The sequence below is a fragment of the Dermacentor variabilis genome, chromosome 4 (assembly GCF_050947875.1).
Source record: "Dermacentor variabilis isolate Ectoservices chromosome 4, ASM5094787v1, whole genome shotgun sequence".
NCBI classification, from domain to species: domain Eukaryota; kingdom Metazoa; phylum Arthropoda; class Arachnida; order Ixodida; family Ixodidae; genus Dermacentor; species Dermacentor variabilis.
In genome coordinates, this window is record NC_134571.1 from 77,971,647 (window position 1) to 77,986,537 (window position 14,891).

General features: G+C 43.9%; 1 protein-coding gene across 2 annotated transcripts in view; it reads left to right on the forward strand.

The window, feature by feature from the left end:
- The window catches only part of LOC142579400 (cell adhesion molecule Dscam1-like), a 288,431-nt gene that overhangs the window by 199,380 nt on the left and 74,160 nt on the right, over positions 1 to 14,891 (forward strand). For both annotated transcript variants that reach the window (XM_075689539.1, XM_075689540.1), the window contains exons 3-4: positions 2,914 to 3,075; positions 13,831 to 13,977. In XM_075689539.1, coding sequence (XP_075545654.1) covers positions 2,914 to 3,075; positions 13,831 to 13,977 — 309 coding nt within the window. The remainder of the gene's footprint in view (positions 1 to 2,913; positions 3,076 to 13,830; positions 13,978 to 14,891) is intronic.

Consider the following 14,891-nt stretch of genomic DNA (forward strand, 5'->3'; position numbering starts at 1 on the left):
TCTCGGAGTGTACGCATGGTTATTTTTTCTTGTATGTCACATGCTCTCTATAATCACATTGACGAAAAAAAAAACATGCGTTCTATGGGAAAGCAGTTAACTCAATTGACACGCTTTGCACAAGGTTAGTATTTCATGCACTGTAGGTGTTTTGTGCTTCTTATTCTGTGTTGGAGGCGCCCCTCCCATTTTGCCTAATATAGCAGGTACAGAAAAATTACTCATGCTCTAGTTCCTAGGTCTTCTTTTTCATGTGTGCCTTAACCTTTTTCGGGCTTTATAAATACTCTTAGGTGCTCGGATTTGCATTAGGTGACGATTCGGCAGATGGGTATTCGTGGGATGATATTCCGAAGTTGGAATCTCCTAGCAACAATCTCTCGGCCACAATGTTCCTTAGCCCCTGCACGTGTTTTCCCCCATTATCGACACAATTTTTTTTACTCTCCTCACTTTGCTAGAATTATGTCTACAATTAATGGATACTGATATCACGTGGTGCCCTTCTAGCGCCCTTATTTCGCCAACAGGATAAAAAGCAATGTGTTCATTCATCCATGTGCGACTAAAACCTACATAATCTCCTCTTTAGCATCAACAACTAATCCGTCCACTGAAAGGCGCAAGTCGTTGTCGCTATAATTAGGACCACTCCAGTGCTTGTGTGGGCCTCTATTGTGGGAAAAACGGTGCATTTTTGAACAACGCATTTGGAATTTTGCAGAGCTTCGTGTTGCCAAGCATGCGTACATCTGTACTACTTACGCATGTTTCAAAGCAACATTCTCGTGATACACGATTTGGAAGTGTCTCGTGGGCGAGATTTCCGCGGCACCACGTATACGGTGCGCTTCGCTCCTGCGTGACTGGAGCCTGACGCTCTGGAGCGCAGTAAAAGGTGTTACGTATATCGCACATTTTTTATGCGAAGCATATTACTAGAGCTCAACCCAGCTCCTCAGGCGCGGCGGTGTCGCCTTCAAGGCTGACCACGTGACACCGTGACGTCACGACAGAGGAGAAACGGGGCTCCAACTCGCGCCTTCGCTCGCGGCATCGCGGCGGTATATAAGCAGCTGCGCTTGTTTCTAGGTGGCTTTGGCTCAACTCTTGCAAGATGGGCTGGGTGGGAATCGAACCAGGGTCTCCGGAGTGTGAGACGGAGACGCTACCACTGAGCCACGAGTACGATGCTTCGAAGCTGTACAAAAGCGCCTCTAGTGAATGCGGTGTTGCCTTAGAAACGAACTGTTTCTAAGGCTCAGGCGTGCGTCGCTTGCTCAGGCGCACATTTCGTTGCCGCGCCGAACGCTGCGTTGCTCGACGCTCACCGCGTCCAATGCGGGGCGCGTAGTCGCTGCGCCGTAGCCCATTGTCTTACACCCCTTGGCGGGTCGACGGGAACGCTGTCGCGTTCCACTCTTGATGGCGAAGCAGAGTAACGCATGAGTTGTTTCTTCGTCTAGCCGAACCAAATATAGCCAAGCAACAGCAGTTCACCAGGCTAAACAGTGGTTCAACAACTAAAATAAAGGCTAGTATGCTTCGCATCCTGGGCTTAACCTTAGCTAAGCCACAGCCATTTTTTTTAGTCGTCTTGACATAAGCGAACGAACTTTAGTTGTTTACGAATAAAATGCTAAGGTAGGCAGTGGATATATCACCTCCTGAATTCTCTCTAGCTGACTACAGCCAATTTGTTGTTAAGCCCTTACAACGTAGAGAGCAAGAGAAAACAGTAGTTTCTGTGAGAATGTTCTTTTTCTAAATTAGTTGCAATCAATACGTTAACTGAATTCTAAAGAACTGTCTGCATTTGGCATCATTTCTTCCCATTCTTTCGAGTAAACGTGCTTTCAGTGTTAGCCGTGCCACAGCATCACGTGCACTGCATGGTGGCAATCTCTGCTTGCGTTTTCAATGCCTCCCTTATGCGTAGACAACCTTGAGGGCTAAATTCTAAAAACGACGCCCGGCGGTCGCTTCGTTGTAGGCACCGGGATGAAGATGACTCTTTTTGAGAATTTCGCTTGCGATGTAGTTTACGAATCGCACAAGCGCTGCCTGCGGCATATGTACGTGTGAAAACTTGCAATATATTGAGATATTAAAACTTTACGAAAGAGCGACGCATCTTGTGGCGTGCACGGAATGCGGGGAAAACATATAATGCGTTAATTATTGTTACGTACTTTTGTGAGAACACAGCTCTTGACACATCCGGCAGTTATCTACTCCTAAATGTTATATCTACCCTCAACGGCACCACCTAACAGATCTTTATGGGTGGCTCAATTTTACTGCGTTACGTTGATATTTGCTGGTTTTCATTGAATTCTGGCGTATTATTTTTGACTTTCTGTGAGATTTCTCATACTACTTGCCAAACTACTCGAAACACTTCTGCTCAAAATACGCTTAAAACTATGCTGAGAAAATATGACTAGGATATGAGTTTACCGGTACGTTTATTGGTTTTTGAATGCCCATTATAAATGTTTTGGCAGAATAAATATAGAAAAAGTGAGCGAATTATTCGCCTAAGTAAGGTGCGCACAATATCATAGATTATGGAATATAGGCAGATAAAGGCTCACTACATTCAGAATTTTTAGTGGTAAGGCTAGAACTGCCTATTTCACAAACCTCTTTGTCATACAAGTACAGCCTAAGAATGCAACGTCTCGAAACGTATTCATAACATCTAAAGTTATCATTTTTATGCTGATATTTATGCCAAATATGCTTCAGCAACAAGTAATGCGCTTTTTGCTCACGTAGTCATGCTTCAACGCATAACCTCTAAGCGCAAAACATGAGTACAGAATTGTTTATATTTCACTGTGCCGCTATTCGCTAATTATGCAATGTAAATACCTAACTATCGCATTCTTTAATTTTTTTCACTCGCAGTTCTTGACACCAACTACGACATGCGGTTCTCGGACAAGCACGTGGTCTCCGGCAATCCGGTATTGCTTCAGTGCCCCATCCCCAGCCATCTGGGGGACCACGTGTTCGTGACGTCATGGCAGCGAGTCGACGGGTACGTCATCACAAGGAACACGCATGGAGGTCAGTAGCATTGTAACCCCGGGGCAACCGATGACCTTTTTGAAATGGTTCCGTACGTGAGCTTGTTTTCACTCTCAGTCAAACGTAAATTTTCATCTGCGCATCAGAGTCGAAGTAGCGCTACTAAGTTCTGAATGTGCCACTTGCACTTCGCCACCAAATCTAGTGACAATGTTGCGACTTTATTACACACGTTGGGCGCTCGACGCAGTGGAGTGGTTGCTATAAAATGAAGTCCAGTGAAAGGAACCACCTGCAATCGTTGGCGCTTGTAACGCCACAAGAAGTCGTCATGCTTGCAACAGGGAGAGAAAAATTCAATAGATTCACTTGGTAGCTTATTTTCGAAGGCTTAAGATAACGTCAAAAGCACGGGCCCTCAGGAAAGAGCAATGGGAGATGGAAAAATTTGGCATTAATGTAGGTGCCCCTCGTAACAGCACTCGTAAGATTTCGGATGACCCATTCAACGTCGGTAATTTGACTCCTTCACCAAGTGTCAATCGGTGCTTTCGAAATTCCCATACCCGACACCACAAAGCTCTGTGCATTTTTCCAAGTAGAGTTCTTTTTTTCAAAGCTCTTTTTTTCCAAGTAGAGTGCAGAATAATACGTCATTGGGACTGCTCTTAAAAGGGAACGCATTTAAAAGAAACAATGCTCAAAGCAAATGATATAAGTGTGCTATGCAGGCGGATGCCTTCAGGATGTTTCTTCTTTGGTAAGCTAAGAAAAAAAAGGCTCTTCTGCTCTGGAACATATTTCGTTTCTTAAAAGCGCCGCCTAATAAACGTCCATCTTATTTTGCAACGCATGCTAGTGATTCCACGAACGGTAACACGGAGTGCACACACGTGGCAAGCACATTTAACTGCTCTGTAATTTCCAATCTCGTTTGTCCATCTTTATTATAAGCTGTTTCTCTTCCCCAAAATGATTTTGTCTGCGCACAAGCAAGTAGCATGTGCACGTTAAATAATTTGAGTTCACGCAACATTTTCACCTGAAGCCTTCAGAAAAAAAAAAGTTTTCTTGAAGCAATAATATCCAGGAAGCTTGTAATAATAATTTTTCTTCATATCGTCGCTACATACGCATAGCTGCATGCGGAGTACTTATTGCTCTTCTCTGGTTGCATATAATACGTTCGAACTCTGTGCAGAAAGCACTTATACAAATAATACTTATTTAAAACAGCCGTGCACGCTTGTTGACCAGCTGTCTCCAAGTGTCCTTTTCTTGACGTGCCAGCTAGCTGTAAGCGCATAAAATGCTTGATACCACGAAACCACCTGAAAACGAGAGAGAGAGAGAGAGAAAGGCAAAGCAATGCTAAGGATGTTAACCACAGATTATCTCCGGCTGCCTGCCCTGTACCGGGGGAGGGGCAAAGGTATCCGATAGGTGAGAGAGATAAAAATTACCCCCCCCCCTCCCCCACGCACACATACACGTGATACAGAACTGTTTCTGTGGGAACTGTCACGCAGTCTGCGAAGGCGTTCCTAGTGTTACCCAGTGTCACCGTCCAATCCTACGTCGCAGAGTGTACAGTCACAATTTGTCACAAAGTCCCGTGTCACCTGTAAACAAAGAACTCAATGCGCAAAGCAGCTTATGAAAGATCTACTCGGCCACGACACATCGTACTGCTCTTCATTCATCCCCATTTTTTGTTCTTCTTCTTTCTCGCGAAAAGACAAACAGAGAGGAACAGGTAAAGATAGTTGCCGTGTAAAGCAGATCGGAGAATATGGCCTCAAGACGCAGTGTCAGAATACAAGCAAGAGATACTCTATAACTGCTTCCCGTATTTTTCCGCTTCCCGATCGCTTGCTAAAAGAAGGCGAAACGCTATTCTCCGAAGAACGTGCGTCGATTATGGCTGTCCCAGAACCTAAATGGCGCATTCATTCTCGAATGCCTCGCGAATGCGAGGTTCAGCTTTTCTTGTCTCCGCTGCTCGTGCTTGGAGGCAGTCGTCAATTGCTCCTGATATTTATGTTTTCTTTCACACAGCACTCCCTGCGTTCGCTTTACAATAGCCAGGAAGCGTACGGTATACTTCGCTATTTGCGCATGTCTGTGGGAGAACTACTTTTTCATATGTCTTTCTTTTGCTGCTTAGTGGAAAGCGGCAAGTCACTTATTGCCTTCATGACGTTCTTCTATAGCCTTTTCCGCATGGAACTTAAAGCAAAGAAGCAACCCCCCAGAAATGTGCTTCAGGCTCTAAGAGGCTCTGGTGCGCAACAGCGCTCTTGCATATAGATCGAAGAAAAAGGAAACGGTCGGAGAGGAAGCGCAGAGGATGGAAGCAGCAGCACAGCGTTGATAAACGGGGCTTCGAGGCAAAAGTCAGAGGCGCCTGGAAGGCGTTCGTTCGCATTGCAAACAAGATGGCATCGAACCGCTAGAAGCGATGTTTGTAAATATCCCAGCGTAGTTGTTGCGATGTTGAAGGTCAAACCGGCGCTCACTGGGGTTTTTTATCGTTGGCGTCATTTTCTCCGGCCGTAGATGTTTGAGCTTTTCGAGGCATGGATACAGAGAACCGTGCTTCTAAAGGTCAAAGCCACCGTTGGGTTACACATGAGGTCGCTGCGGCGAATGGATGGCGTCAGTATCGGAAATGAGGCAACGCTCAGTCTGTATAACGCATTTAAGCGACGTTTAATTTTAGAAATTTCTGTACTGAGACACCAGAAAGTCATCACTGCTGACAGCATATGTTCTGGAGCTGCACGCGCGTTTGGTTATACGGCTCACCTACTTCAAACAATGGGATAGTCATGTCTTCGTAGAGCACAAAAACATAATAATAATAATATTTGGGGTTTTACGTGCCAAAACCACTTTCTGATTATGAGGCACGCCGTAGTGGAGGACTCCGGAAATTTTGACCACCTGGGGTTCTTTAACGTGCACCTAAATCTAAGCACACGGGTGTTTTCACATTTCGCCCCCATCGAAATGCGGCCGCCGTGGCCGGGATTCGATCCCGCGACCTCGTGCTCAGCAGCCCAACACCATAGCCACTGAGCAACCACGGCGGGTGGCACAAAAACATAACCTGTCACCTATCTACATAGATAGATTAAAATCTTCATCTTGGACAAAGCGTTGAGCCGGTACAGTGCGCAACGTAGCCAGAACACTTCTAAACAGAAAATGTATGCGCCTAGATCAAGCGATAAACACTTATAGGAATGCGCAATCTTGCGTATTATTTCAACTGTTGTGGAGTAAATGAAGAGAGGTGTGAAAAAAATTAAACTGTGGGGTTTTACGTGCAAAAAACGCCATCTTATTGTGAGGCATGCTGTGGTGGGGGAATCCGGAAATTTGGACCACCTCGGGTTCTTTGACGTGCACCTACATCTAAGTACACGGGTGTTCTCCCATTTCGCCCCTATTGAAATGCGGCGGCCATGGTCGGGATTCGATCCCGCCACCTCGTGCTTAGCAGCCCAAGAAAGGAGGTGTGAGGTGCGGGAGTACGTAGCACTGCGCCCGAAATACGTGATTATTCAGTGCTACGTCCAGCAAGAAACATTCTCTCTCATTTCCCTACTCGCCTTTACCCCCACAAGACGGTTAATGCAATTGAAGAAATCGTTTTTTGAATCCTCAAACGTTGTTTACTTGCATAAATCAACGACGAAGGTGGTGCGATTTGATAAATCATGTAAGAATAGAGCTAATCTCATGGTGTGTTAAAGAATATATTGTGTCCGCATTCGTAAACTTGCATACTGTCACAGCACAGAGGGTGTTTTTTTTTTTCTTTCGCTGCACCAATTTTTTTAGATTGCCTATGGCCGACAGCACAATCCTAACCCTTGATCTAAATTATTCGATGAGGTCGTCATTACTTCTACGAGAAATCAAAACGTTTAGTTGAATAATTAATGTGATTAGGCCAATTACCGTTTTAATTAATAACTTTACGCGGCATATTTTCATCTATGAATTATAGCCGCTACATAAAACGAATTGTCTTGACATTGGCACTTCCGGGATATTAACTTTCAAAGGGTCCATCGAAATGCATTGATGTTCCATTTACTTTTGGACAGCGGTTTCTTTAAGAAGTAACTGGAATGCCAATGCATTTCGGCACACACTTTGAAAACTAATATCTCGGAAATGGTGCCGTCCCTAGAATGCATTTTAAGTGGATACGCAGCGCGAACTCAGTTGCTGTGATTCGTAGATAGAAATATATGGTGTAAAGCAAATAATTAGAAAGTTAATTAGCGTAATTGTGCTAAATATTCAGATAAGCATATTGATTTCTCCTAAACGTAATGGCCGCCTCATCCAGTAATTTCGATCAAGGGTTAAAATTGTGCTATCTGCCATAGGCAACCTTTAAAAAATTGGTGCAGTTCAAACAAACACAAACACCCTGTTTAGGGAATGGGCACAGTCGAAGTTGATAGACGCTTTTCTTTATTTTAGAGCATGCTACAAATTACGTTATTCCGCGTCCTCCAGGAAATTAAGGAACTTGCGCCCCTAAACACGCTCATTTCACTATCCGAATGCATTTAATTTTGCCCCCCTAGGATGTAGTAAAGAAAAGACCTTGTGACATACATTATTTCACTATATTACCAATAGCGTGTTACTCTTAGTGTATAATAATAGCCTGAGAGTACGAGAGGCCCATCGACCGCTTAAAGTAAACCCCTTCTGGCATCAACATCCGGGGTGAAATTCAGGCATGCCATAACCACGAACTGCACGCCACAGCCACTGAGTGCACAAAAAAGTAACGATTAGTGGCTACTCCATTAGGTGCGCTTTCTCCAATCTTGTTTACGTTTTCGCTCAAAATACCTGCGATAGTAAAAAAAGCTATGGAAGCAAGACGACACTGATGACACTGGGCTGATGACGGCAATACTTCACCGCCGAGAGTGATTTTTGGTGTATAGGTGCTGAGGGTATGTGATTTTTTTCTTTTAGCTTCGTTAACGGACAGGAACCTAGCACTCCATTGGAGTGAACGAAGTATCGACCGAAGTTTATTGCGGCGTATCTGCCCGCATCTGTCTGTACGTTCTCAATCTTCCTTTTTATTTTTCTGGTTGCATTTATTTGTTTAAGCACTGATAAAAGGCCAGGATCGATGAATGCAACAAACTTGCTCAGCAGTTCGTCACGAGTGCATTTTTTACAGTTTCTTCGTTCGTGGTTTGTCCAGAATATCTCAAAAGACTCTTTCCTTCTTGCTTTTCTTCTCATATTTCTCTTTCTCTCTCTCTCTCTCTCTCTCTCTCTCTCTCTCTCTCTCTCTCTCTTTGTTTTGGGCGCCGGTGTACCACGCTTCGATCTTTGCATTCAGATACTCACGGTAAGGGGAAAAAGTCCACCTTATTTTGCGGCCATTGCATTCGTCGGTCACGAACGAAGTCGCTGCCCGCTAGGCACAGTATGGGAAGCGATATTGAGCTGCAGGTGGAAGCACTGTCACTGCGTTGATGTGTGCGAACCGTTGTCAGTGCCGCGGCGCTTCGATGTGAGTGGTTTGAGTCGACTGTTGGACAATGAAACGCGCTAACTGCAGTGAACTCATAATATAATTGTATATTTAAATATTTATTTGTGAGGTATAATACAAGGCCCCTACATGGGGCATTGAGTAAGGGGGGACATGGGACCAAGTATGCACATAAAAGGGGAAATCTCGTGACAATACAAAGATAGAGAGAAAAATACACCAACCAGGTGCGCAGCGTAAAATTACAGAAAAATATTAGCGACATAGAACCGTGTATCAAAACAATAAAAGAAGCACTTGATGAGTTTGTAACAAACATGTGTTTACAATGCCACATTTTCGTACGAAACGTGCAGAACGTTGAACGTTCCTACGATACTTGAAGGAAGCGCAAAAGAAAGTATCTGTTCTTGCAATTCCTTGGTGCTTTCTTTTTTGCACGTGTTGGAGTGGCCTTCCGCCTACTTACTTTGTAGAGGGCACACCTGTTGGGCAACTCATCTTTCTCCTATTTTTGCAGTTTTTATAAACGTGCTTGTATTCCTGTAGAATGAACTAAAAGTAGCTTATTAATGAGTACTCTATACTTCACCGCTGGTGTCATAGATTACCACCCTTTCTTTCTATTGTACATGAAATACAAAAGACGTACACATTTCAACTAAACAATGCACGCCACTCTGATTGACATTGCGTTGGCCTGATCGCCATGTAGTCTCACACAGGTTTATTTTTATTCATCTTAACACTAACAACGCAGTATTGATGAGCGAAATGCTCATCATGCACGTGCCATACCATCATGCACGTGACCACGTGCATGATGGTAATGAGAAAAAAGTTCCGATTATTTGAAAGGCCAAGCATTTTAGGCAGTTTTCTTCAAGGAAATGATGGGCGCTACCTTCCTTCAAGCAAACAACGCCAGGCTAAAGCCCGCACTGTAATGTCTGCAACACTGTCTTATGACGTCCTGCGTATAGCGACCACCATGTCACACATGATTGTTGCCGAGAATCAAAGTACCAAAGTGCCAAAGTTCACTCGTGAAGCAAAGTTATTTCTGCGTAGTGCGGTATCCACGTAATGGAAGGGCGCTTAGGAACAGCTAAGGATGGGGCACTCACTGATCTCGTAGCGCACACGCTACATTTCAAGGCCAAAATGCTTCTCTCCACACAATAAGATGTGCAAAATATCGTTTCATGCTGCACTGCAACCATGGACAAAATATCTTCAAAGGAAATACGCAGCGTAGGCGCCCAGTTAAACACCTACACTGACCCGCCGTGGTTGCTTAGTAGCTATGGTGTCAGGCTGCTAAGCACAAGGTCGCGGGATCGAATCTCGGCCACGGCGACCGCATTTCAATGGGGACGAAATGCGAAAACATCCGTGTACTTAGATTTAGGTGCACGTTAAAGAACCCCAGGTGGTCGAAATATTCCGAGTCCCCCATTACGGCGTGCCTCATAATCAGAAAGTTCTTTTGGCACGTAAAACCCCATAATTAAATTAAACACCTACACCGTAAAAATATTTATACCTTAAGGGTGTTTCGTTGTCGCACTGATAACACCCTTACCGTTAGGACCTTACAAAAATTTCTAGAAGACGACAATGGAGGTCTAACTAGACGTGCGATGACACAGATGTAGTTGGGAACTATGTAATCATCCTGACAGCCTTGGGTGCACAGAAATATCCGGCAGGAGAATTTCATATCTCTCCAGTGCAATTCTCTTGTCGGATATTTCTGTGCTCCCAAGGCTGTCAGAATGGTTGCACAGTTTTCAACTACGCCTTTTGTCATCGTACGCCTAGTTAGGGCTCCGTTGCTGGCCTCTACAAATTTTCGTAAGGACCTAACGGTAAGGGTGTTTACCAATGCGTGAAGAAAGCCCGGACAGGCAGCCACTGGAATCTGAACCTGGCAACGTTTAACGCTAGAACCTTATCTAGTGAGGCGAGTCTAGCAGTGGTATTGGAGGAATTAGAGGGCAGTAAATGGGATATAATAGGGCTCAGTGAAGTTAGGAGGAAAAAAGAAGCATATACAGTGCTAAAAATCGGGGACGTCGTTTGCTACCGGGGCTTAGCGGAGAGACGAGAACTAGCTGTCGGATTCCTGATTAATAAGAGTATAGCTGGTAGCATACAGGAATTCTATAGCATTAACGAGAGGGTGGCAGGTCTTGTAGTGAAACTTATTGAAAGGTACAAATTGAAGGTCGTACAGGTCTACGCCCCTACATCCACTCATGATGACTGGGAAGTCGAAAACTTCTGTGAAGACGTGAAATCGGCGATGGGTAAAGACAAAACAAAATGCACTACACTGACGGGCGACTTCAATGCCACGGTAGGCAAGAAGCAGGCTGGAGACAAGTCAGTGGGGGAATATGGCACAGGCTCTAGGAACAGCAGGGGAGAGTTATTAGTAGAGTCTGCAGAACAGAATAATACGCGTATAATGAATACTTTACTTTCTTCCGCAAGCGGGATAGCTGGAAATGGACGTGGAGGAGCCCGAATGGTGAAACCAGCAATGAAATAGACTTTATATTCTGTGCCAACCCTGGCATTATACAAGATGTGGATGTGCTAGGCAAGGTGCGCTGCAGTGACCATAGGATGGTAAGAACTCGAATTAGCCTAGACTTCAGTCTGGTGCATAAGAAGCCGATCAATGAGTTAGCTGTAAGAGGGAACATAGAGGAATCCGGATCAAGGTACAGAACTGGTATTCGGCCTTAACTCAGGAAGAGGACCTTAGTGTTGAAGATATGAACGACAATCTTATGGGAATCAATAACGAGTGTGCAATAAAAGTCGGGGATAACTCCGTTAGACAGGATGTCAGTAAGCTATCGCAGGAGACGAAAGATCTGATCAAGAAACGCCAATGCATGAAAGCCTCTAACCCTACAGCTAGAATAGAACTGGCAGAACTTTTCAAGTTAATCAGCAAGCGTAAGACAGCTGACATAAGTAAGTATAATATGGCTAGAATCGAACATGCTCTCAGCAACGGAGGAAGCCTAAAAGCAATGAGGAAGAAACTAGGAATAGGCAAGAATCAGATGTATGCGTTGAGACAAAGCCGGTGATAACATTACTAATATGGATGAGATAGTTCAAGTGGCTGAGGAGTTCTATAGATATTTATACAGTACCAGTGGCACCCACGACTATAATCGCAGAGAGTACAGGCTAGAGGAATTTGAAACCCCACAAATAACGCCGGAAGAAGTAAAGAACGCCTTGGGAGCTATTCAAAGAGGGAATGCAGCTGGGGAGGATCAGGTAACTGCAGAATTGTTGAAGGACGGTGGGCAGATTGTTGTCGAAAAACTGGCCACCCTGTATACGGAATGCCTCATGAGTTCGAGTGTACCGGAACATTGGAAGAACGCTAACATAATCCTAATCCATAAGAAGGGGACGCCAAAGACGTGAAAAATTATAGACCGATCAGTTTACTGTCCGTTGCCTACAAAGTATTTACTAAGATAATCGCAAATAGAATCAGGAACACCTTAGACTTCTGTCAACCAAAGGACCAGGCAGGATTCCGTAAAGGCTACTCAACAATAGACCATATTCACACTATCAATCAGGTGATAGAAAGATGTGCTGAATATAACCAACCCTTATATATAGCTGTCATTGATTACGAGAAAGCGTTTGATTCAGTCGAAACGTCAGCAGTCATGGAGGTATTACGGAATCAGGGTGTAGACGAGCCGTATGTAAAAATACTGAAAGATATCTATAGAGGCTCCACAGCCACCGTAGTCCTCCATAAAAAAAGCAACAAAATCCCAATAAAGAAAGGCGTCAGGCAAGGAGATACGATCTCTCCAAATGCTATTCAGAGCGTGTTTACAGGAGGTATTCAGAGACCTGAATTGGGAAGAATTGGGGATAAAAGTTAATCGAGAATACCTTAGTAACTTGCGATTCGCTGATGATGTTACTTTGCTTAGTAATTCAGGGGACCAATTGCAATGCATGCTCACTGACCTGGAGAGGCAAAGCAGAAGAGTGGATCTAAAAATTAATCTGCAGAAAACTAAAGTAATGTTTAACAGTCTCGGAAGAGAACAGCAGTTTACGATAGGTAACGAGGCACTGGAAGTAGTAAGGGGACACATCTACTTAGGACAGGTAGTGTCCGCGGATCCGGATCGTGAGACTGAAATAATCAGAAGAATAAGAACGGGCTAGGATGCATTTGGCAGGCATTCTCCGATCATGAACAGCAGGTTGCCATTATTTATCAAGAGAAAAGTGGATAACTGCTGTGTCTTACCAGTACTCACACATGTACCATACTCACAACGTAGCAGTAACTAAAACGATCGCTAGAAAGATCTCAGGAAATCATGTGCAAAAATACATATATTCAAACATATAAATCTATGTCCGCTCCCAGAAATATTGGGATAAACCCTTGAAAAAAATTCTATTGTTCTTGCGGAAATAAGGATATGCGGAAAATTTGCTTTGCTTCAAGTTCCATTACAAATAATAAAGAAATGCGAAAGATGATCTGAAGTGAAGTATTGCGCGATACCAAAGAATGTATGAATTTTTCGCTTCAATCGCTGAAAGATTTTTTCTTTTTTTTTTCCTGAGGACGCGCCGTGTAAAATACGGACCAACTAGAGGCTAACAGTTTCGTTGTCAAGGAAAACGTGAGCGAAAACGAAACAGTTCAGTATTATAACATGGAGAAAAGATAAAAAAAGAGGCACGATTGTATGGCTTTGTCGATCATCACTTGTGTTTTGTTAAACAAATTGGGCTACAGACACTTCTGTCACTGTAGTAAAAGTTCTAACTACTTCATGATAAGAAAAGCATTTATGAATGCACACTGGTTACTATTTAGGATATTTCTTTTTTCTCGTAAGAATCTTATTTTATTTAATTTTACAACAAGTAATGATAAGAAAGCTACATCAAACCACTTGACGGGGCCAAGGAACCACGGGCAGGTGACGGAGCACAACAAATATTGAAATAATGCGTTAACCGACAGCCCTAGCTGATATTTACAAAAATGAGCTAAACAGCGTATTGCTGTTACTCAGCGTTACAGCATTGCCACGAAACAATGAGAGCGAAGTGGCATATTTGTATCTATATCTATCGCGAACAATACGTAAACAAACGATAGTGGGAGGGGAAAAAATACATCATGTTCTGCTAGTAAGCGATACCTGATTACTTTTGCACAGATGACTACATAGTGACGACCGATGGGCAGCTCTACATCCGTGAGACGCGCGACGCCGAGGAACTGCTGCGCTACCGGTGCCACACAGAGAACACGCTCACCCGGAGGAAGAAGACGAGCTCAAACTTCGTACGCCTGCTCCTCAGGGGTAAGTGCGCGATATCGGCGACGGCCTAGACTCTTTCCTTATTCTCCCTGCCTGTTTATTTAAGCACGGTGCGCTAAATTTCTCTGGTAAAAGCTAGTTAGGGCTGCAGTAATCGCTCGAAATGTCTCCCTCTTCTGAAGCGGAATATCGCATTCTGGAGGTCGGGATCGGACGACTCATTGAACGTCCAGCTGTATAGTTGTAATGTGAATGATGAATGTATGTTTTTATGACTAACGAGGGAAAGAAATTCACTCCGGTATTCATGCTAAATCCATTGGGAACACATATTCAAAATGTTTTTTCCGACACGTGTTAACGTACATTCCTTCGTGTAAGTACTTCTCGTTCAATATTTCTAAGTTTCAGCTGCTCTAATAGTACGTGTCGGCCACCATGTAAATGACCCTTGGTGCTAGTCGAGCCGCTATGACAGCTTTTGTGCCCACAAGTCGTTCCACCGTGTATACGGATCAGTAAAATGAATTGAATTGAAAATTCAATTCCAACCATGAACCACGCTAGCGTGCGAAGTGACTTAGCTGAAACAATGGTAGTTAAGGCCGTGAATTATTTGTAACCTAATGAAATAATAACGAAATATTCAGCAAGGTGTAGCTTTGGTGAAGATTCAGCGTCGTGATTGTCAGTGCTCTAACCATGGAGTAAAGAACCCTAAGCGGATGGCGGACAAGCGCACACCATGCAACAATTAATTATTGATGCGAAATACATTTCCTACACTTTCTTCTTGCTCCTACACTTTTCGTCAGCGCCTGCTCCGCTGACGAAAAGTGTAGGAGCAAGAATAAAAACTAAATAGGACTAGCACAAAGAAAATGAAACATTGTCTGCGTCCTCTGACGTCCTTTGGCTGTTATCATTAGTAGCACACCACACGTACACTTTCAGTA